The sequence below is a fragment of the Lampris incognitus genome, chromosome 15 (genome assembly GCF_029633865.1).
Source record: "Lampris incognitus isolate fLamInc1 chromosome 15, fLamInc1.hap2, whole genome shotgun sequence".
NCBI lineage: Eukaryota > Metazoa > Chordata > Actinopteri > Lampriformes > Lampridae > Lampris > Lampris incognitus.
The window spans coordinates 37,470,259-37,493,977 of record NC_079225.1 but is presented as its reverse complement, the minus strand read 5'-3'; the positions used below and the strand labels follow the sequence as shown (position 1 = coordinate 37,493,977).

At 43.7% G+C, this 23,719-nt stretch overlaps 1 protein-coding gene across 1 annotated transcript in view; it reads right to left on the bottom strand.

Annotated features, from left to right (window-relative positions):
* The window catches only part of cnih3 (cornichon family AMPA receptor auxiliary protein 3), a 111,246-nt gene that overhangs the window by 57,538 nt on the left and 29,989 nt on the right, over positions 1 to 23,719 (bottom strand). The window contains exon 3 of the mRNA XM_056295018.1: positions 4,202 to 4,249. Within this exon, the coding sequence (XP_056150993.1) occupies positions 4,202 to 4,249 (48 nt within the window). The remainder of the gene's footprint in view (positions 1 to 4,201; positions 4,250 to 23,719) is intronic.

Here is a 23,719-nt window from a genome sequence, read left to right as displayed (position 1 = left end):
ACACACACACACACACACACACACACACACACACACACACACACACACACACACACACACACACACACACACACACACACACACAGGCTTTGCAGCATGAGATGCAGCGGATGCCCTCCAGCTACTGTCATCTGTGTGTGCTTGCATCTATCCAGAAGCCATCAGAACCCAGTGCACTCCATTAACAACAAAAGTGGCACATATCTGCATAGATTGTGTACTTCTTTGTGTGCGCGCGTGTGTGTTGTGAACTAACAAACAGATTGCCAGCACAAGGAAACAAAACCAAACCGTTTAACCCAGTCACTCACAACCACCATCCTGTGATTTCGCCTGCTGGGAGTGAGCTGAACGAGGAGGCAGAGGAGGAGAGGGGCGCAGTGGAGAAAACAAACCCAAAAACAAGAAAAACATCACAACACAACAGATCCTTCCCTCGTTTGCTCCTCCGGCACCCAAACTCGGCTCCTTCCACACCCAAACTGGCAGACACGATTAACTAAATCTGCAGCGGGTGTGGAAAAAAAAATCCCTTAATTATTTTCAATTGATTGATTGATTTTTTAAACCCCCCCCACCCAACTGTATCCGGCCAATCACCCCACTCTTCCGAGCCGTCCTGGTCGCGGCACCACCCCCTCTGCCGATCCGGGGAGGGCTGCAGACTACCACATGCCTCCTCTGATACATGTGGAGTCGCCAGCTGCTATTCTCCCCAGCCCCCCCCCCGCCCGAACAGGCGCCCCCACCGATCAGAGGAGGCGCTAGTGCATCAACCAGGACACATACCCACATCCAGCTTCCCACCCGAAAACACGGCCAATTATTGTGTCTGTAGGGATGCCTGACTAAGCCGGAGGTAACACGGGGATTCGAACCGGCGATCCCCCTGTTCATTTGCTTTAATTTCATTTTTTTCTACATCCAATCAGAGACAATTTCAGCAGTTTGGACAGTTGAGGTTGCTTTAGAAATGTGGGGGTGAAAAATGTGCCCTACTTTGAATATGGTGGACACCTATACATGTACAATGTGCTGAAAGACAGACAGAAATAAAGATTGATTGACTGATCCGGTTTGACAACAGATGTGTCTGAATAGAGCTGATAGTTGGATGATCAGTAGGGTATTTGCACTACATGTCCATCAAGAACCATGTGAGCAGAGAACTAGTTGAACTTGAAATTATATAAAGGTTTCAGCTCTGGAGACGTCCATCCATCCATTATCCAAACTGCTTATCCCAACCGGGGTCACGGGATGCTGGAGCCTATCCCAGCAGTCATTGGACTCAGGCGGGGAGACACCCTGGACAGGCTGTCAGTCCATCACAGCCCCCCCCCCCACACACACACACACACCTAGGGGCAATTTAGTACGGCCGATTCACCTGACCTACATGTCTTTGGACTGTGGGAGGAAACCAGAGCACCTGGAGGAAACCCATGCAGACACGGGGAGAACATGCAAACTCCACACAGAGGACGACCCGGGACAACCCCCAAGGTTGGACTACCCGGGGGCTCGAACTCGGACGTTCTTGCTGTGAGGCAACCGCGCTAACCACTGCACCACCATGCCCCCTAGCTCTGGATTATGTCACAGAAAATTCATTGGGTCAGATGGGGAACATCTAAGAGACCCAAGGGAGAGTAACTGAAGCTTGACTTGAGTATGAAAAACTAAGATGAAAATTCTGAGTCCAAAAAACAAACACCAGTTCTCCATTCACTGGTAAGTGAATATCGTCAGATTGTCTTACTAGTTGTTACCGAGGTCTTCAGTCCTAGTCTAGTTTCTGGCCACTGAGGAAAGATGCTCACACATATTGTATTACATTTGCTTTCCTGAACAACAACAGCAGCAGGCTTGGATTGCTGAACTGTGCGGTGTTTCCCTTTCCATCAATTCATTACGCCAGAGCCTTTTCTACTACAATCTCCAGTTCAAGTCCCTTGCCACAGTGGGTCACAGCTGCAAGGAGAGTGTGTGTATACTGTATATACCAAGGCGTACACACAATGCACACAAACATATTTGCCTGAGTATGTGTGTCTGGGTGTGTGTATGTTTGCACATGTGTATGTTTACTGGTCTGTGTGTGTGTGTGTGTGTGTGTGTGTGTGTGTGTGTGTGTGTGTGTGTGTGTGTGTGTGTATGTGTGTGTGTGTACAAGGACAGCGTCCTCCCCAAGGAGCCGACAGAGGCCCCCTGAGTTTCTGGGGCCAAGTGTTGACAACCCTGATAAAGAAGATGAGCCTTTCAACCAAACCCCTGTGGCATACTGTAATAATGTTGTGTGCATGTGTGTGCGTGTGTGTGTGTTTGTGTGTGTGTGTGATTGGATTAGATTGGTGAGCGATAGAGAGGGAAACAGATGTCACATTGAAGCTGGCAGGAAGCCTTGTTTCACACCTTCCTCCTGTGTCCTCAGGCAAACTGGACACACGCATACATACACATACGCACACATACGCACACAAACATGCATGCACACAGAGCCGATAACAGGCTGTATGAGTCAGCAGAGCACAGCATCTCTCCATCCACATCTCCCCTCTGATCTCATTTCAGAAGCTAGACAGGTGTCCAACAATGAGAACATTGCTACACGCCTATAGAAACACGCAAAACACTTCGCTGACATGACAACTGACAGTGGATATTGACAAATTCGACACAATGACAATCAATTATTTCATGCAGTAATTCTGAAACGACTGCACAAACGAGAGCTGTCTAGATATTTACACTGCGAAGTGTAATTGTGTGTATATGCTGTGCAACTACTTGCTTCACTGAGGACAAAGCAGCTCTTAATAAAAAGAACCTGCTCTACTGAATCATAATGTGTGTATATATATATATATATATATATATATATCATGGATTTCATCAGTGACCAATGAAAACCTCTGAACAGTCATTTTTTTAAGAATATATAGGGCAGCAAGATTTTTTTTTTTTTTACAATGCCTATATGGTTTTGGTATTTTGTAAAACCAGTTATCAGTTATCAATATGTGGGCCCCAGGGTCCTCGACAATTTTGTTCCAGTACAGCTTTTATTAGTCCCCACCCCCCATAATGCATACAGGAGATAATTATTTTATTAATGATTTCTGAGGACCGTAGGAGCGGGATGAAAACCAACAGCTAACTAAAACTAGAATTTTTAAGAAATTTTATTACAACATGTTCATATTCATAAAGCCTTTCCTCTTTTTACTAAGATTTGTCCTTTTTGTTTAACTTGCTGTGGTGATACATGGTAATTGCATTGATCCATCCATCCATTATCCAAGCCACTTATCCAAATTCGGGTCGCGGGGACGCTGGCGCCTATCCCAGCAGTCATTGAGTGGCAGGCGGGGAGACACCCTGGACAGGCCGCCAGTCCATCAAAAGGCCGACACACACACACACACCCACACACACACACATTCACACCTAGGGACAATTTAGTACGGCCGATTCAACTGACCTACATGTCTTTGGACTGTGGGAGGAAACTCACATTGCATTAATTAATAATAATTAATAATTAGTAATTGCATTGATGACCATTGTAAATCTCGGCGGTCATTAAGAATAAAACAGTCATCAATGCTGTGTGTCAGCATCTCCACCTCAGAAAAAAATTCCATGTTAAACCCAACATTTAGCTGTTACTGTAGTATCTGCCAGTGAATGTCTTGTAAGAGCTTGGTCTGTCATATCTGCTTGTTATCCATAAATGCATAGCTTTTTCAAACTAGCCACTACCTGTCTTATTCTATTCTATTTGGTTGCTATGGTGCAGATGTAAAACATTACGCACCTTGCTGTTTTTCCAGGGACTGTCTTCCTCAACAGTTACTGCTAGAATAAGCAACTACAAAAGCCTTTTTCATATGGACATTTGTGCTCATGTATTATCTTAAATTAATTTTATTACCTTATTATTATACACCAAAAAGCATCAAAAAGGACCATTGTGTACATGTAAATCTTCAGGATTGTTGCTTTAATAACATTATTTAAGTCTATATATACACGAATCAAAAGCACACCACTGACTAACTGTCCTAGGTTTACCCTCTTCCCAAGCTGCCTCGGCAGTAACAAGGGGGTGAAATGTGATAAGAAACTGGCTTCAGGGAGGGTCGTGCCCAACACTGTCAACATCTTCTGATTATTTCAAAGAAATGTTGCTGCTTACCTTCCTCAGCAGGTTGCAGATCCTCTCGATGTTCCGCAGCCTCTCCCTCTGCAGCAGGAATAAACAGGAAGTTGTTTAACGTTTCAGAACTCATACATCAGTTTAGCATCTGAGGATTCAGACAGTTTGGGATGTCGGCGTCACAAGAACCCGCACGGACGGAAACAATACGGAGGAAGTCTTCAGCCTTCAGGGGAAAAGGAGTTTCTCCCTGGAAGTCACTGGGAAAAGTGAGTCTGAAGTAGACTACTTCACAACTGGTCTTTTAGGTTTCATGGAAAAGTTCACCACACGGTTCAACGTAGGCTAGGATTTTTACTTTTTTACTTGATTACTTCTTTCATATATGCATGACCTGTTAATTAATTTTGATGTGTAATGTCTTCCTTTTTTTATTTCTCCCCTTTTTCTCCCCAACTGTACTTGGCCAATCACTCCACTCTTCTGAGCCTCCCCGGTCGCTGCTCCCCCCCCTCTGCTGATCCAGACTACCACATGCCTCCTCCGATACATGTGGAGTCGCCAGCCACTTCTTTTCACCTGACAGTAAGGATTTCACCAGGGGGACGTAGCGCATGGGAGGATCACGCTATTCCCCCCAGTTCCCCTCCCCCGTGAACAGGCACCCCGACTGACCAGAGGAGGTGCTAGTGCAGCGACCAGGACACATACCCACATCTAGCTTCCCACCCACAGACACAGCCAATTGTGCCTGTAGGGATGCCCGACCAAGGCGGAGGTAACACGGGGGATTCGAACCGGCGATCCCCGTGTTGGTAGACAGTAGAATAGACCACTACGCCACCTGGACGCCTCCAGTGTAATGTCTTCTTAAACCCTTTTTCTAGCTGACCTGCAAATACCAACTCGTTTCTTATCTTTTTCCATGTGTGTCTACATCACTTCAACTCCGTTTTATCAGTGTGTAAATGATCCCAATTAAAATGATCTAAAACCCAAATGCAGACAAGGTCTCATTCACCTTTGTAGCCTGATGATAGATTGTCAGAGTTTTTATGGCTTTGGGAATGATGAACTGCTGGATGTAGTGAGGGAGGACATGCAGGTGGCTGGCGTGACAGAGGAAGATGCAGAGGACAGGAAGAGATGGAAACGGATGATCCGCTGTAGCGCCCCCTAACGGGAGCAGCCGAAAGTAGCAGCAGCAGCAGCAGCAGCAGCAGTAGTAGTAGTAGTAGTAGTAGTAGTAGTAGTAGTAGTAGTAGTAGTAGGGAATGATGAGCAGCTGAACTTTTTTTTGCAGTGCTTTTTAAACACATGTAACATCTAGCGGTATGTTCAAAATGACCTTTACGTAACCCTCATGAAGAGCTGGGAACACAACCGGGAGTAAAGATGAATACGACCTGATGAGACGATGCATGTTTAACCTCGCAATACTGAACATGAAGCACAAACAAGACAACCAACAGGTCAGACGTTCAAGTGTGTGTGTGCTTCAGTGGCAGTGCACAGCATTTAACAGTTCGGAGCTTCAGATTAAACCAACACCAACACGGGATGAACGGTGCAGAATTGATCCTCCCTGCCTCCGTACCGACGCACGCAGCACGCCAGGCCTCTGCCACAACCTATCATACGCCTGAGGCCTGACTTGGCTCCAGCTCATTTTCTTAAGGCCAACCTTAAAAATGCAGTTAACTTTGTTTACGACGCGCCAGTCAAACACAAGTGCCGGGACATAATTTATCGGGTTTTCCAGCAACCCGGCACATAGTACAACACATTTGTACACAAAACACAAGTTAAATATTTAAGGCTCTTGTACGTAAAGCCGAAATGGGCTCAAGTCAGCAACGGCTGTAATGCTGACTCTGACAGCCACAATCTCGCCAGGGCTTTTAGCATGACCATCAAATATTAACGACATTCTATAGAAAAACAACCTCCTGCATTATCTATTCGGTAGGACAAATTTGTGAGTCTCAGATGTTTAGGAATCATACATACTGATGTGTAGCTGGTTGTATCAGTGTTTATCATCATGTGCCCCTGTGTTTGCTGCGATTTTAGTTTTCATCAGTTGCTCGCTAGTGAAACAAGAGTCGATGGGACTGACTGAGTATAAAAAAAGTAATTGTAGATTTATCGTGTTTAACACTATATCATATTCAGATATGTAACGCTGAAAAGATATCTCGTGGCCAAACTAGCTTTCAGTAATCCACTGATGAGGGGAAAAACATACTAAAAAAATATTAAAAGATTATTTTGCGAGACTTTTCCAGTTTCCGAGGACATCTTCAAACTACTCTGGGATGTTCTCTAAACATAATCATGTGGACTTTACTGGCATGTATGTAGACCCAACCCTTCGTTCCAACCTTCACCTATGTTCATGAGCTTTGGGTTGTGACTGAAAGGGTGAGATCGCGGACACAAGCGGCTGAAATTAGTTTCCTCCGTAGGGTGTCTGGGCTCAGCCTTAGGGTGAGGAGCTCGGACATTCGGAGGGAGCTCGGAGTAGAGCCGCTGCTCCTTCGCATCGAAAGGAGCGTTGAGGTGGTTTGGGCATCTGATTAGGATGCATCCTGGGTGCTTTCCTTTGGAGGCTTTCTGGGCACATCCAACTGGGAGGAGACCCCGTGGTAGACCCAGAACTCTCTGGAGGGACTACATGTCCAATCTGGCCTGGGAACGCCTTGGGATCCCCCAGGAGGAGCTGGAGAGGGACGTCTGGAGGGCCCTACTTAGCTTCCTGCCACCGCAACCCGACCCTGGAGAAGTGGCTGATGATGAGATGAGATGTATGTAGACCGTACAGAATTTTTTATTTTTATTTGTTCACCTAATTTCTTAATTTTAGTTTTTATAACTGTAGTGTATTTTACCATTTTATGTTTTTGCACCTAAACTAAGATTAAGTTCAGCAAACAAGCCTACGGCCAGTGGCAAAACTACTCAAAGGGTGAATCATGCATTACCATTTACAGCAATGTCATGAGACGAATCTAAAGGAAAGGCAAAGCCACGGTAAAACACGGTTAAAAGATGGAACTCAATATAAAATAATCAGTCGTGAGAGATATCCGTCTCCTAAAGTTCATTTTCAAGCAGAATTAACGATTTCATGGGTGCTGACATTAAAACTTATACTAACCACATGGGGAAATCCCTCGGACCGACTGCTCATGTTAGCTCAGCACATGGAGAGTAAGATTTAACACTGAGGTAGGCAGTTCTTTATGGTGTTATTGGGCAAAAATTCCATAATAACCTTTCAGCATATTGTAGTTCGAGTTGCCTGAGAGAAAACTAGACTTCTGCACCTCCTCTTGGCTCTGTATTCATGTTTAAAAAGATCTAGCCTGGGACGGTAGATTTTAGCCAATCATGGGTCAGTTCAGAGAGCCGGCGTTCCTATTGGCTGTTCTACAAACACAGATGCACATGTACGCGATCAATTCGCGTCCGCCCTGCTCCGCCGGTCACTTGTGGTTGTGACCCTGACCCTAAAAATCAACAAGACCAACTCGAAATGGCTGCTTCACATGAACAATATTAGTGTACCTAAGAGATTCACTGAAAAACATGTTTGTTTTTTACATGGACAGATTTGCAATTACGACACAAGTTTGACGAGTCTTGTGTTGATATTTCCTGGTTGTAGACGAGTGTAAGGGGCTGAAGAGCGATGCGGAGGTCATTTGGTGGAAGGGGCTTATAGCGGAGTGGTACAAGGCATCAGAGAGGGAGGCGGAAGGATTTGCAACATGTTTTTACACAATTTTCCTTCACTAAAAGGACACTGTTATCCTAATTCATATCCACTACCATCTGTGTCACTTTCTGCAGTCTTGTCTGTGGATGCTGATTGCAGTTTACATGTTTTGTCTCTTCCATACTTAACATAGACACTGAAGTTCCACTCATTATTGAGCCTATGTGACTGCATGCAGCACACAACATGCAGCACACGACATGTAGCACACATCATGCAGCACGCAACACCCAGCACACAACATGCAGCATACAATATGGACATTCCATAGGGGATTTTGTATTGCAACCACAATCACATGACTTTCTCATATCTGAAACTTATTTTATGGGCTCTTAATATAACAATTACCAACTCAACATGTATTGATTTTACATTTACTATCCCTTTAAGTTACACTTATTCAGATCCATCTGTTGGGACAGAATTTTGTCATTTAGCTGCCATGTCGTCCAGACTATCCGGTGCCACTGGGTTGTAGGTCCTTGACCAAGGGTACAACTGCATTCTGGTTGCATCTGTTAACTCAATACAAGCAACCTAGTGGTTGTTAGCTTAGATCCAATCACTATCACCCAGCCAATCCTGGGATTCAAACCAGCGAACCTCCAATTACTGGTATGGCATACCTTGAGTCTGTAAGTGTGGGCGTGTTTGTGTGCAAGTTAGTTAATGACAGAGAGAGAGAGAGAGAGAGAGAGAGAGAGAGAGAGAGAGAGAGAGAGAGAGAGAACATTTGACACTTTAAAGTGACTGAGTTGAAGTGGGCAGTGACATCCATCCTTCCATCCGTCCGTTATCCAAACCAATTATCCTGCTCTCAGGGTGGCGGGGATGCTGGAGCCTATCCCAGCAGTCACTGGGCGGCAGGCGGGGAGACACCCTGGACAGGCTGCCAGTCCATCACAGGACCGACACACACACACACACACACACACACACATTCACACCTAGGGACAATGTAGGACGGCCGATTCACCTGACTGACAAGTCTTTGGACTGTGGGAGGAAACCGGAGCACCCGGAGGAAGTGACTAAGTTGGAGTGGGCAGTGAAATAAGAGTTTTCTAAAATGACAGAGGATAAGAATGTTGTGTCAAATTAATATATATATTAAAAAAAAAAGACTGGCATTTTTCCTCGGGGCTCTGCCAAGTGCTGAAACACAAATGGTGGAAGGTCTTGATGCTTTTTCCTAAAATATGCATTGACGAGGCCTATAAACATACATATTTCATTTCTATTTTTGAAAAATCCTGACGTTACAGGGGAAGTTCTTCCTCCACAAAATGTTTAATTCATGTTTGTCTCTAAATTATGAATCCAAAGGTTACTAGGTAAAAGCCTCCGTAGAAGTCTGAGGTAATACCCATGTAACAATGGCGAGACAAAGACAGAGAGACTGAGGCTTACCGTCATAGCAGGATTCATTTCTGAGTAATACACGATTGTGTGTGTGTACATTTATGTGTGCTGTCATCTTACTGTTGTATTGTCAAACTAAAGAAACACGATTTCCACTCTTTCTATCTATCGCCCTTCCCCCAAAGACGGCTCTCGGGACTTTACCTCATTTCAACAGAGGAGTGTGAAAACAGCAGAGAAATATCACATTCAAATGATGCACAGTATGCGGTGAAGTCATTTCAGAAAACACTGCAATAAAGTTTGACTTTGAGGTACAGTATGCTACACTGGCAATCAGAGAAACGAGAGGGGAGCCATGATTGGGAGAAATATCCATCCATCCATCCATCCATCCATTATACGAACCGCTTATCCTGCTCTAAGGGTCGCGGGGATGCTGGAGCCCATCCCGGCAGTCATTTGGCGGCAGGTGGGGAGACACCCTGGACAGGCCGCCAGGCCATCACACAGGGCCGGCACACCCCCCCCCCCCACACACACACACACACACACACATTCACACCTAGGGGCAGTGTAGTACGGCCGATTCACCTGACCTACATGTCTTTGGACTGTGGGAGGAAACCGGAGCCCCCAGAGAAAACCCACGCAGACACGGGGAGGACAGGCAAACTCCACACAGAGGACGACCCAGGACAACCCGCAAGGTTAGACTACCCCGGGGCTCGAACCCAGGACCTTCTTGCTGTGAGGCAACCGCGCTAACCACTGCGCCACCATGCCGCCCTTCAGGGGAATAATAGCAGAAAAACGTGGTGTGAGGGTGAAAATTGGTATTTGAAGGGGAAAACCACCTGCCTCGCAGAGCCCGACAGTGAGAACTGAGGGACTTTTATAGTCTTCAGTAGATTTCTGCAGCCCGACTCTGCCCGTGCTGCGTGACCTCAGCCAGAGTGTACCACACAAACACGCACGCATGCAAAATACAGGCACACTAAGTGCACACTCAAACATGCATGCATATGAGTTCAGCCAAACAAACACACATCAATACATGCACACACAAACAAGAACACACATGATTAGCGATGCACTCAAGCTCCGGTAAAAAAAAAAAAAGGAAAAGGAAAACAACCATGGAAATGCAGAAACTAATAACCAATTATCTGCAATCCTGCTGTCTATTTCTGGTTCAGACCACACACCTCATCAAAGACCAGGCAGAGTCATGCCAGTACAACACACTTTTCTCTCGCCTTCATCTTGTCCTGGGTTTGAATGAGGACACGCAACTACGCAACTATATTCAAGTCTGCAGCACCAAAAGCATAACTTTATTTCTCTCTCTCTCTCTCTACATATATATATATATAATATATATATGTGTGTGTGTGTGTGTGTGTGTGTGTGTGTGTGTGTGTGTATATAGTGTGTGTGTGTGTGTGTGTGTGTGTGCCTGCTCAGAATTTCTCATTACCAAGCAATTAAGCTGCTGCCGCTTTGAAATGTTACTCAGCGAGAATTTGCTTGACAAGCAAGAGTAGCACAACACTGTAAACAAGATCTAAATGCAGGAAAGGGGATGGGTGTCAAGACAGGAGGAAGGTATTTTGAACTCCACCTTCATTCAACTGGGCAAGCCAAATAAGAAAAGATTTTCATGGAGAATAACTGGCTGGCGTGAGCTTGATTGGACAATGGACCCTGCAGTTGAGCGGAGGAGTGGAAATAATTGGGGTTAGGTTTGTCCGTGCTTTTATGATTCTGATGTTCGTTCAACGTTTAAAAAAACATTTTTTTTGAAAGATTTTAAGCTTTAAACTGGAAGCTGAGTGTTGCAGAGGAGGGAGAAGGATGAGCGGGTTGGTGGCAGAGGTTTGTAATGACCATTCTGAATCTGTCAAAAACAATACACAGCACAAGAGACAGGAGGTTCAACTTTCTTGCTGACTCGAGTTTGGATGAGTCACTCACTACAGAGAGTAGAGTTTTTGGGTTACGCGAGTCACTGAGTCAGTGGCCCGAGCCACTTTCTCTTTTTCGGTGTGTGAATGGTGTCATGTGAGTCTCCCTTGTGTGCACGTCTAGCCTGTCCTCATACCAGGTCTCCGTGGTGACGGTGGTCGCCACCTGGACGCTGCTTGGCATTCCCTTCATCATATTTTCTTTTGATAGATCTGATAAAGCCATTTAATTTTTGGTTTTTGTTTCACATGGTAACGGTGGTCACATAGCTTGGGTCCTGGGCTGTTCCGGTGTCGTCTGGACACTGATTGGCATCCTACGCATCATATTCTTCATAAATAGTATAATTCCATTATAATTCTGTTATCCTCTTTCAATGTTGTATTGTGTAAATTGTGTAAACATAACATCCATTGCACGCTGTCTGCCTTGGGAGAGAGAGCCCTCCTCTGTTGCTCTCCCTGAGGTTTCTTCCTATTTTTTCGCCCTGTTAAAGGTTTTTTTTTTTTAGGGAGTTGTTCCTTATCCAATGAGAGGGTCTAAGGACAGGATGTTGTGTTGCTGTAAAGCCCACTGAGGCAAATTTGTAATTTGTGATATTGGGCTATACAAATAAAATTGACTTGACTTGACTATATGCCCCCCTCAGCACTTCCAGCCTGTGTTTTGTGGACTTGGAGAAGGCTTACAACCGTGTACCCCGGGGCATTCTGAGGGGGGTGCTAGGAGAGTATGGGGTACCAGGGCAGTTGCTCCAAGCAATCTGGTCCTTGTATAACCAAAGTGAGAACTGTGTCCATATTCTCAGCACAAAGTCAAACATGTTTTCGGTGGGTGTCGGACTCTGTCAAGGTTGTCCCTTCTCTCTGATTCTGTTGGTGATATTCATGGACAGGATCTCAAGGCGCAGCCAAGGTGAGGAGTGTGTCCATTTTGGGAACCTCAGAGTTGCATCTCTGCTCTTCGCAGATGATGTGGTTTTGTTGGCTTCATCAGAATGCGACCTCCAGCGTGCACTGGGGTGGTTCTCAGCTGAGTGTGAAATGGCCGGTATGAGAGTCAGCACCTCCAACTCTGAGGTCATGGTTCTCTACTGGAAAATAGTGGATTGCTCCCTCCAGGTTGGGGATGAATTGTTGCCTCAAGTGAAGGAGTTCAAGTATCTCGGGGTCTTGTTCATGAGTGAGGGTAGGATGGAGCGGGAGATTGACAGGTGGATTGGTGCAGCATCAACAGTAATGCGGACATTGTACCGGACCGTTGTGGTGAACAGGAAGCTGAGCCAGAAGGCAAAGCTCTCAATTTACCAGTCAATCTTCGTTCCAACCCTATTGTCATGAGCTTTGGGTAGTGACCGAAAGGGTGAGATTGCGGATACAAGCGGCTGAAATGAGTTTCCTCTGTAGGGTGTCTGGGCTCAGCCTTAGAGATAGGGTGAGGAGCTCGGACATCTGGAGGGGGCTTGGAGTAGAGCCGCCGCTCCTTCGCATCCAAAGGAGTCAACTGAGGTGGTTTGGGAGGTTTACCGGGCACGTCCAACTGGGAGGAGACCCCGTGGTAGACCCAGAACTAGCTGGAGGGACTACATATCCAATCTGGCCTGGGAACACCTTAGGATCCCCCAGGAGGACCTGGAGGGTGTTGCTGGGGAGAGGGACATCTGGAGTGCCCTACATACTTGCTCCCATTCGCGACCCGACCCCGGAGAAGCGGCTGATGATAAGATGAGACATGAAATATATAGAGACCAGCTGACCAACACACACTGCAGCATTAAACAACTTAAACCAACCCCGAGGTAAAGAAAATAACTTATAAAGAATATTGGTCGTAAAAAATAACAAATAATTTTATTGATTTAAAATGATTGTTTTCTGTTTAAAAAAAGGCCCGTCATTCTGCTTAAAAGACGCGAACAGTAGTCAGTCTCATCTCATAACGGCATCTACAATGGCATAGCAACACAGTTTGCTAATCAGAAATTGCACAGTTGAATTTCATGACTGAACAATCAGAATCAAACAGCAGTAAACTACTAAAAAGGGACAAATTAAAATTCATGGACGGTTACTGACTGTGGCATGGGACTTGATGGTGAGTGATTCGTGCAGCCCGAGATCTTTACCTCCGTCCAGGTTGGGAGAGCGAGTAGAGTTGAAATAAGCGCCAAAGTGGTTGCTTTTCTCACAGGTTTAGGTTAATACAGTAATTAACTTCATACATTTCCACAAATACAGTTAACATAACAGTTGCACAGTCATGACACGTTGCCTCACCTCGTCTTCACAGTTCGCAATAGCTAGCAGGAGGGGTGAGTAAGTGAATGAGTTAATGGAGACGAGAGTTGTCGCTCCCGACTCAGTAAAAAGTCATTCATTTCGAATGATTCGCACATCACTACACAGCACAGTAGGGCATTCACCACTGCTCCATTTTAGTATTTGTGAACTACTCCCAAAAAGTAGTCGAGTGTTCAATTAATTGCAATTCATTTTCAGTTGCATTTTATTTGTGGCAAACAGTCCTGTCCAGTACTGCATTCACAACTGCTGCATTTTAGTAGTTGTTATCTACTTACAAAAAGTACTCGAGTAATTGCGAGATATTTTTTTTTTCACCCAATAACAACAATCAATTCTCATCAAAAAGGTCTAAAATGCAGCCAGTAAAGGGCTAACTAATGTAGGCGGGAACAACCTGGAGGTAGATGAAATAGCAGGGTCCTAAACTGCAATCTGATTGGACTAATCCCCCAGCAAGCCTGTCTGAGCTACATACTCCGTTTGACTGCAGGAGCAACGCGACTGCTTTCTTGCACATGTTTCAGTTTAATTAGTGACCATGTTAAAGCAATACTATGAGACTGTTCTATCCTAAAATATCAGGTGTTTCGGGTCTGTTGAAAGACCTGAAACACCTGAGGACCTCAGGAAACATCACTGATGATGTTTCCCAGTACATCCTAGGATGTATCTTTGAATAAGTGACCATGTTAAAGCAACATTATGCAACTTTTTTATCTTAGAATAACAGCTTCAAAACCATTTTGATGGTACACTGACTTGTAATAGGGAGAATGGTGTTTCTTTCACGACCCCCTGTGCTTGCACTACGTAACTTGGGTTGAGCAGGTACGTGTACATCCGTGATTGTCGTGGGGACTGCAGCTGCTAAAAAGCCAAAAAGCCTTAAATTATCTTAAATTGAATGTTCAATACAGAACATATAAGTCTGGTCCTTTTTGTCCTACATTGTGTATTGCCAACAAGAAGCATTTACATTTCTTGAAGTTACTTTCATGATGATTGAATATGGGTCACTTTCCAATTCAGGATAATAATACAAAATACAGCTGCACTGCCAGCTGCGGTCCTTGTAATCTATTGGTTAGAGTAATGCAATGCACTTCTCTTCCCTAGGTTATATCATTATACTGGCTCTAGTGTGCTGCCCCATATGAAGGGTAAAACCTTGCTGCTGGCTCTCTGGGCAATTCAAAGAACTGAACCGGTTACCTGCAAACCCATGTTAACGTTTACATTCCTGCTCACCTTATGTTTTCAACACCTTTAGAGGGCTACCCTCTCTCCTCACTTCAGAGGCCCAAGCTCTAGGTCCCACATTTTTCTGTCACCTGGCCCCAAAATTGTGTAATGAACTCCTGCCTTCAATTAGTGCTGCAGACTCCCTTATTATATTCAAGAAAAACCCTTAATTTTCGTTTTCCAGGTCCTACCTTCATCCATAAATGGTCTCTAAGCATGACTGTGATACTGATTTGTGGCAATGTACTGTTAATTTGGTCCCTAGTACTTGCAGCTGTTGTGCACTTACTCTGATAGAAGTTGACATGACATGCAACCCACCCTTGGCTATGAGATCATTACTATTCAGTACCATTAGATGCCTTTAGGTTGACACAAATATATATTAATTGCTAAATTGTTTTGGATAAGAGTGTCTGCTAATCGAGGAAATATAAAATATGTAAAAATGTATAGCTGTGGAAAGCTCTGCCAAAGTGTCCTTGAGTCAGACAGTGAACCCAACCGGCTCCAGGAGTGATGTACTGTACCTGACTGTGCACTCTGTCCAATCAGCTGAAACTGAATTTCCCTACAGGGATCAAAGAAGTATCACATTGTCTCTCCAATTAAAATTTGCAACTTACACAAAAGAAAAACAGCAACAACAAAAGAACAGTTTAAATGCCAGCAACTGTTAGGCTGAGGTCTAAGCACAATATCCTGGGTTCAACTCTGGTCTGGAACCCTTAAGTGTTTTCCCCTCTCCCTCCACCTCATCCTTCTCATCCTTCTCAACTTTAGAAAAAAAAATATCTTAAATAAAAATAAAATTGATGAAACATTTGGAGAACTTGATTCATGGGAAAGCTAGGCCTTTATCTCTTCGCTGAGTTATCGTTCTAATTTCAGATGGGAGAGTCATGCTATGATATCGTCATTGCTGCTGGCCATAGCTTTCTCTCTAGACGTCAATGTGTGTAAATGTCTTCTTGCTCACGGAATTGTGTGTATGTAGTGTGTCTAGTATGTAGGTCTTGGTGTTGGATAGCCACCAAAGCACTGAATGCCTTTAGGATTAGCGATAGTATAAACCAAGCCTTAAGCACTGTGTAGAATGAAGCACTAAACAATATGATGTGTTCTATCAGAGTGCAAGGTGTGTCTGTGTGTGTCCATGTTCATGTGAGAAAATTGATATATGTGATCATAACAGATGGAAGAGCAGAAAGAAATATTATCGTCTGTTAGTGTATTGTAAGAGCATTTTTGGCTGGACCGGACCAGCAGGCCAGCTCTAAAAAAGTGAATGTCACTGATTAAGGGAGCTTTAACACTAGAGCTTTTGGTGCAGACTCAAGTCCGCTTGAGCTGTTAGTTCAGTTCGTTTTGTTGATGTGAAAGCTGTTTTTCAAACTCGGGTGCGCACCAAGGGACCGTACCCGAGTCCTCCAGAATACAGGGGGTCTGGGGTACGGTTCACTTGAACTTCAGTGCAGTTTGCATTTGGTGTGAAAGCTATCTGACCTAAAATCAGGACGTAAACGCTATTGATGACATGTAATTTGTTCGATGGTCACACAATCATGAGCAGCAAAGGTGCACAATAGTCGGTGGATGAAATCCCTGTTCATGAAAATCTAAAGTGTCAAATGGAGAATACTCAAAGAAATCTAGAGGACATCTATGTGGCAATTCACACTGGTCCCATCTAAAAACTATTCGAGAAATAATTGTAGGTAGCCATACTGTTTGCTCACCTAGAGGGTATGCGTGTATTCTCTACAAGCAAAGCTGTAAATTCATTTTACATTGCTGCCCGTCTCTTCAAAAATATTATCCGAGCAGCTTGCATCACTCTGAGACAGCAGGACGCATTTATGGCATAGTGAAAATGCCGAAGTAGTTTGGTGCTGACACCATATTATCAAAAAGAATAATAAAAAAAAAACAAATATGGTTTAGCTTTCCATTTTGCCTCTCTTTTGTGTCATTGGATAGCGACATTGGTAAATAAAAGCTGCATGTTCTGACGTGTTGATGACAAACAGACCAGGGTTCACAACCAAAAAATGTAATGTGAAGAGAGGTCAGTCAAGACGGCGGCCAGTCCAACTGTTTTCATTCATGGTTGAAAAAATATGTTTGATTTTCAAAACCTGATAATAGACTTTCGCTTAATCTTTCCATTATCCAAACCGCTTATCCTGCTCTCAGCGGTGCGGGGATACTTTCGCTTAATACATAACCATAAACAGTAATGTAATGTTGCATGAAAGTAGGAAATACAAGAGCTGGTGATTTCTGACTTTCACCTTTGGATGAAGAAACTTTTGGCTGCCTCTCTCACAATAGCTTGCTTTGCTAGCTTAGTGATCAGCAACTTCCGCCAGTGCAGCACGATGGCCCAGTGGTTAGCACTGTTGCCTGACAGTAAGAAGGTCTGGGGTTTGAACTCCAGGCCGTCCCAGGTTTTTTTTGTTGAGTTTGCATGATCTCCCATTGTCTGCGTGGGTTTCCTCCAGGTGTGCCGGTTTCCTCCCACCATCAAAAGACATGCATGTTAGGTTAATACTCCTGTCTGTGCCCCTGAGCGAGGCATGGTAAAAAGAAATGGGAGTTGATCCCCAGGCGCTGCATGGCCGCTACCCACTTCTCCCAGCTACACGGCAGCCCACTGCTTCCAGTGTGTGTATTGGGATGGGTTAAATGTAGAGGATGAATTTCCCCTTGGGGATTAATAAAAGTACATCTTATCTTAATTGAGAACATGATAATGTCTGGAAAAAAGGACGAGACAAGGGAAAGGATAAAACAAACAAGGCAGATAAGAATCTCTTTTTAGTCTTCAGTAAGGATGTCCGTGTTGGTCCTGAGATGGAAATAACCACTGCAGATATGCACTCTTATGCACGCCAAAAAAAAAAAAATCCCAATTGTGTGGCGCTACCTGACTTCATGCCCAGTTCTCCTGCTCCAAAGAAAGGAAAATCTGAGCCAAGCCTTGCTGAAATGCAAGACAACACTGTGAGGCTGCTGGTAGAAAAAATAAACAAGAGGGCTGACGGTCTAGAAAAGGAGGCTGATGAGCTGGGGAAGTTGATAAAAAAAAATACAGACAGTATCAACGTCTTGAAAGAAAAGTCAGAATTTCTCTTCAAAGAGATCCAAGATATGAAAGCAGATGTCATAACAGAGAAGACAGCAACCGCAGACCACGAGAAAAGAGTCACTAAGCTTGAAGACAAGGTGAATGAGGCTGCACGCTACCAAAGGTGGAACCTGAGGCTCTATGGATTAGAAGAACAAGAAGGAGAGGTTGTCAAGCAGCATATAATCGACATCTGCTGTGACATCATTCCAGAAGCGGGAGATAATCTTTGCTTCCACATCGATGTCAGCCACAGAGTTGGAGGGAAGAATCAATCAATCAAGCTGCATTTTATATAGCGCTTTTCTAGCTGCATCAGCCACTCAAAGCGCTTTACAATTAATTAATTTACACACATGATTGTGTAAGATTTTGTGAGACAATACATGATTAAATGCAAGTAGTGATGTCGTTTTATTTATGCAAGAATGGAGACAAGGTTCGACCAGTGATCACAAGACTCACATCCAGATCAACCAAAGAATTGGTGTGGAAGAATGTGAAGGGCTCCGAGTACCTTATGTCTACGAAGCTAAGGTTTGGTGAAGATCTGACAGCAAAGAAACCTGCAACAGGTTGTGGTGGCATGCAAAGAAGGGAGAAAAAAAAAAAAAGCTTTCTTCGTTGCAGCCAAAGCGATAATCAATGGAGAAGAGCTGCAGTCCTAAAAATGACAGCATGACAAAGCGATCTAAAGGAGTTGAACATTGAATAATAAGCCAACGCTTATGAATAGTTCCAATATGGTCAGGTATTATTTTGACTTTTTCATTTTGCTAATAGGTGTTGCTAATCTTTTCTTGACTGTGTTTAATGTTGAGAGTAAGAAGCTGTCTTAATCAGTATGTTCACTTAATGTTAGGGGTATCAGAGATTTGTTGAAAAGAAAGGCTATTTTTCATTTTGTACAAAATTTAAGGCTGACTTATTTCATGCAGGAGACACGTGTCAATATATGATTATGATTTCTCAAAGAATTAATGGGGAGACAGTATTTGGATGTCTTATGGTTATGCTTGTGAAACAATCCGGTCTTGGATGTAGTCACTCAACTACATTCTCGTGTCTGAAGTTGCTAATCCGACTGTAAACAATGATGGACGCATGGAGGGGGAAGTCTTCCTAGGAAAGCGAGCAGCAAGCAGCTACACCAGAGGCACCAAAATATTGGCCGCTGTCCCCAGAGCTAAATCATCGTCAGACAATTTAGCCTCTGGGTTCTGAGATTGCAATCACTCGGACAAAACACTCACGGGTGAATTCGGAAAAGGATTGCGTAGCCTTTGCGGGCACTAAACCTGCACAAGTAAGACAAACAGAAACTATATTATTCTCAAAGCACCCGCAAAGAGTGAAATGCACCCCTATCTGCGCTGCCAAGCAAATAGCACCGCGGCGCACCGGTGATTTTAGGTAATAATCATACATTTAGTGCCAAATTTGCCCCTTCTTATGCAAATGAGCCTCACTGCATGACATCAGTGCTAGAGTGAAAACCATTAGCGTGTTCAGAGTTGGTGGTAACTGACACCCAGAAGTTCCAGTGATCATGGCAGCAGTGATTGTATAGTCAGGCGAAGGCATCGTCGTGCCAGGCGTGCTCGTGAGCGGATATTTCGAAGGAGAACATCACTTTGATTTAACTGAGACCCAAATCCTTCGCAGATACAGGTTGCCAGGTCAAAACGATTCTTGCTATACATCAAGGAGGACATTGAACCTGCCTACTGTGTTCTTGGCACAGCGCCACCATGTATACTTTGCCTCATGGATAATTGGAATCAGACAGAATACAAGGGCAAAATGTACTCAGCTGCAAAACTTTATGGGTGTGTTTGCACTGTAATATAATTAGGGCAATGTCTTTTGTGAATCAGACCTTGAGACAGGGCAGATAGTGGTTGTAAGTGATAGACATTTCATCGTGCTATCCACGGCCGCAATCCATTGTTTGTGAATTCGCCTGTCAATAGAGTGAGTCTTAGAAAAACGAGAGACATCCACAGATAGAAACAGATTTAAGTAATTTTTAAGTATTACTCAGAATTAAATTAAGTTCTCTTTCAAATCAAACATCCCAGGATATGAGAGGAAAGTATTGTTCTTGCAACTGCATTCATAACCTTTTTTTTTTATTTACCCAAACGTAGCTTAACCATGTCATGTGATAGGCAACTTCAGTACACTTTAACAACATATATTACTGGGACTACTATAGAAAATTGCAGATGAACATTTAATATCCAGGAATTCACATTATTGACATTACCACTGACTATCCTTCTAACAAACTGGCCCCAACATTGACCATACATGCTGCCGCCGTGTACTAGGTTTAGACCTAGTCTTGTTTATGTACATGTGTACTGAGGACACTTTTCAAAACAGCCTACAGCTAAATTCATAGTGTGTGTGTGTGTGTGTTTTATATATTTTGCTATTTTTATATATTCTGCTCTGTTATTACTTTTAATTAATCAGTGTTTATGGCACTTTTATTTATTTCACTAACTCAGTTTTAAACTTGTTTGTACTTTTCTAGAATTTGCCTGTACTCTTATTTATTTTTTGTGAGGGGGGGGATTTTATTGATTTCATTGTTTCATTGTGAAGCACTTTGTGTTACATTTGTTTGTATGAAAAGTGCTATACAAATAAAATCTGATTGATTGAGGTGTGAGAATATAAGTGGGCAGGTGATCATGCCTACATGTGCAGGTTTAAGGCCGAAATCCGGATTTTTTCTCTATTAACAGATCGTTATCTTATCTCTGTGGAACATGGAGTCAGGTTACACAATACTGACTGGCATCTTTACAATGGCTGGGGACTCGCTCCATATACCACTGATGAAATTTTGACTAGACAGGACGGGCACTGATGCAGCGGCAAACATCTTCCTACTAAAGCAGATAAAAGAAATGAAATAGGATGAGGAATTAGTGATGCTTCTGTTGAACAGGTATTCTACCAATTCTACAATCAATATTACTGTACAACGTTGTTCTCGTACTTTGATGTAGGTTGTAATACATTCGACTGTGTTAGTTGTGGTCCGAGGATCCCATTTTTATCTGAGGGTGGGAAATGTTTAATGCTTAGCTGACAGCACAATGACAATGGCTGATACACTTTCTTTGTAGTTCTCACCGACAAGAAGGAAGGAAAGATCAGGCAAATCACAGATTTCAGCTTCAAGTGTGTTGAGTTTGCATGTCTGAGGCATAGATGCTCCCTGAATTTGTAATGCAGGGCAGCCTCGTAAACACTCAGAAAGGAATCTCGGTTGGCTCTATAGACAACAGCTCTTTCAAATTTGGCTCTCAAAATCACGTGCCTTTCTTGTGCTCTGGAAACAGGGGCTCTTCGGGGCTTCCTCAAGGATCCTAATGGAGCCAAGAGGACACTTAAGAGTTCCTCTCAAGTAAATAGCCCCTTTATCAAATAGGAACGTGAAGAGTGAAAGGAGGGAGCGGGTGGAGAGAAAGTAATAGGTACGTTAAGGACCCCATAATGGTAGAGGTTTGTGAGAAGTACCAGCAGGTCTGAGGGAGGTTCCATCAAGAACCTTCTGGAGTTCGACCGTTACTGGCAGCAAGTTGAAGATCATTTGAAGCCTCTTTATTAAGGGAGGTCAATGTGGCCCTGTGAAAGCTTTAACTGTGTGGAAAAGGGCTCGCAGGATGTGGAAAAAAAGTATTCATGGATTTCCTTGTTCTGTCCATGCTAATACAGATAACATAACACAAGCATTGACTTTCCATGTTGTGATCAGTCACTTTAAACAGTCACTACAAAGGACTGACTGCATTTTCTTTTTGTCGTCTACCTTCATTCACTTCACTGTCCAAATGGAGAAGGAAAAAGCTGCTTTCCTAATGCGGTGACCTGATTTTAAATGAAAAAGTAATGCATTTTAGGTGCAGGCTCCCATCCACACAGCTGCCGCTACAGGCAATGATGAAGCGTATGACAAGTGAGAGGAACTGTGGCATTTTGCATGACTGCTAACATTTAAACCCTTCTGTGAAAATGTTTATTTCTTTTTATTACCACAGCCGCTATACGCATTTCTTTTCTGTGACGGCTCCAATTTCAGCTGTGAACACCAGGGTTTCCCCTGCCTTTCCCATCCCTAAAGCAGGCCTCCTCGGTAAATTTAGCTGCTGCCCAAGTGAACGCTGTCAGAATCCTTCCCAAAACACACATATGCCATCATAAAAAAGGAGGGGGCGGTCCAATCCGGGCACACTCAGGCTATTAACATCATCACACCTGCTAATGTTCGTGTTCGGTGACACCTAACGACAAGCTCTATTCCCTGAGAATACAGGGCTGTAAATGGGACTTGACGGCAGATGCTATGCCCAAGCAGAGCGGAGACGACAGCAGTGAATTATGAGGTAAAGTTCCCGTGTGTGTGTGTGTGTGTGTGTGTGTGTGTGTGTATATGTGTGTTTTGGAGTGCGTTTTTGGCTTTGCTCGGACGAGTCTCTGAATCCTTCGGCACATTATTTCAAGTCTTACCCAGCCAGACAGTTAAATTAATGACACAAGCTTATTAGCCTATTTGCTAACCGAGCAGTTACAACCCTTATTATATTTGGACTCCGAGATGTCCTCATTAAAAAAAAAAAATCAAAGATTTACAGAGGGTGACAAAGTAAAGAAGGGATAACTAAAGATTTTTACAGCATGCAATAAACTCTTTATAGTAAAAAACATAGTTAAATAGCTGTCGCTATTAACATCTACCAGAATTCAATGAATGATACAGTTCTACAATCATGCAGAGGCACAGGAGAAGAGCGACGTGGGAGTTTGATTATGAGCAAGAGAATTATATGGGCTCCCTTTGCAGGAAGAGCACAAAATGAAATGATAACGATGTTGATAATAAGCCTAAAGTATGACTGAGATGTTGGACAATTACACGTATACACACACACACACACACAAACACACACACATTTATTTATAGATCAACACACTACTTTATCTATATAACATGACTGCATCAAATCAATGAGGGATTACTATTATTTTGAGAAGTGGCACACCATAGCCCAAAAATTTAATTCTGGCACAAGGTGAAACACCCACTTAGATGAGACTAAGGCTATCTTAGACTTCACACTCATACCCAGATAAGCGAGGGCAAACCCTAAATATACACACACACACACACACACACACAGTGTGCACAATACCTCTCGGCATATGCAGGATGATGATAACTGGCTATGTGTGAACTGCCAGGAGCAGGTAGCAGCTAAACAATGGTAGTATACAGAAAACACCAAGCTGTGTTTTAGTCTCTCTGAAAGCCCTGTGATGGCCCGGCGGCCTGTCTAGGGTGTCTCCCCGCCTGCCGCCCAAACACTCCTGGGATAGGGTCCAGCATCCCCGCGACCCTGAGAGCAGGATAAGCGGTTTGGATAATGGATGGATGGATGGATGAAAGGAGCCGGCTTGAGTTACACTTCAAGTGACTTTGACGAGTCGCTCAAGTCGCTTCACCAGCATCTTAAAGTGGACATGAAGCAGTCAACAAAGTCAACATGATTTACTAAATATACTGCCATTCTAATCAACAATTATAGAACAAACATGACAAATGTAAACATGTAAAAGAAAAATGAAGCCCCGTTGTATCTTTCATGGCAAGGGCGCCACCATCTTGCGGTACTATAACCTGTGACGTCACAGGATTAGTTGGCTTGGCTGAGCTAAACAGATACAACAGTAAAAGACAGAGAAAGTTGGAG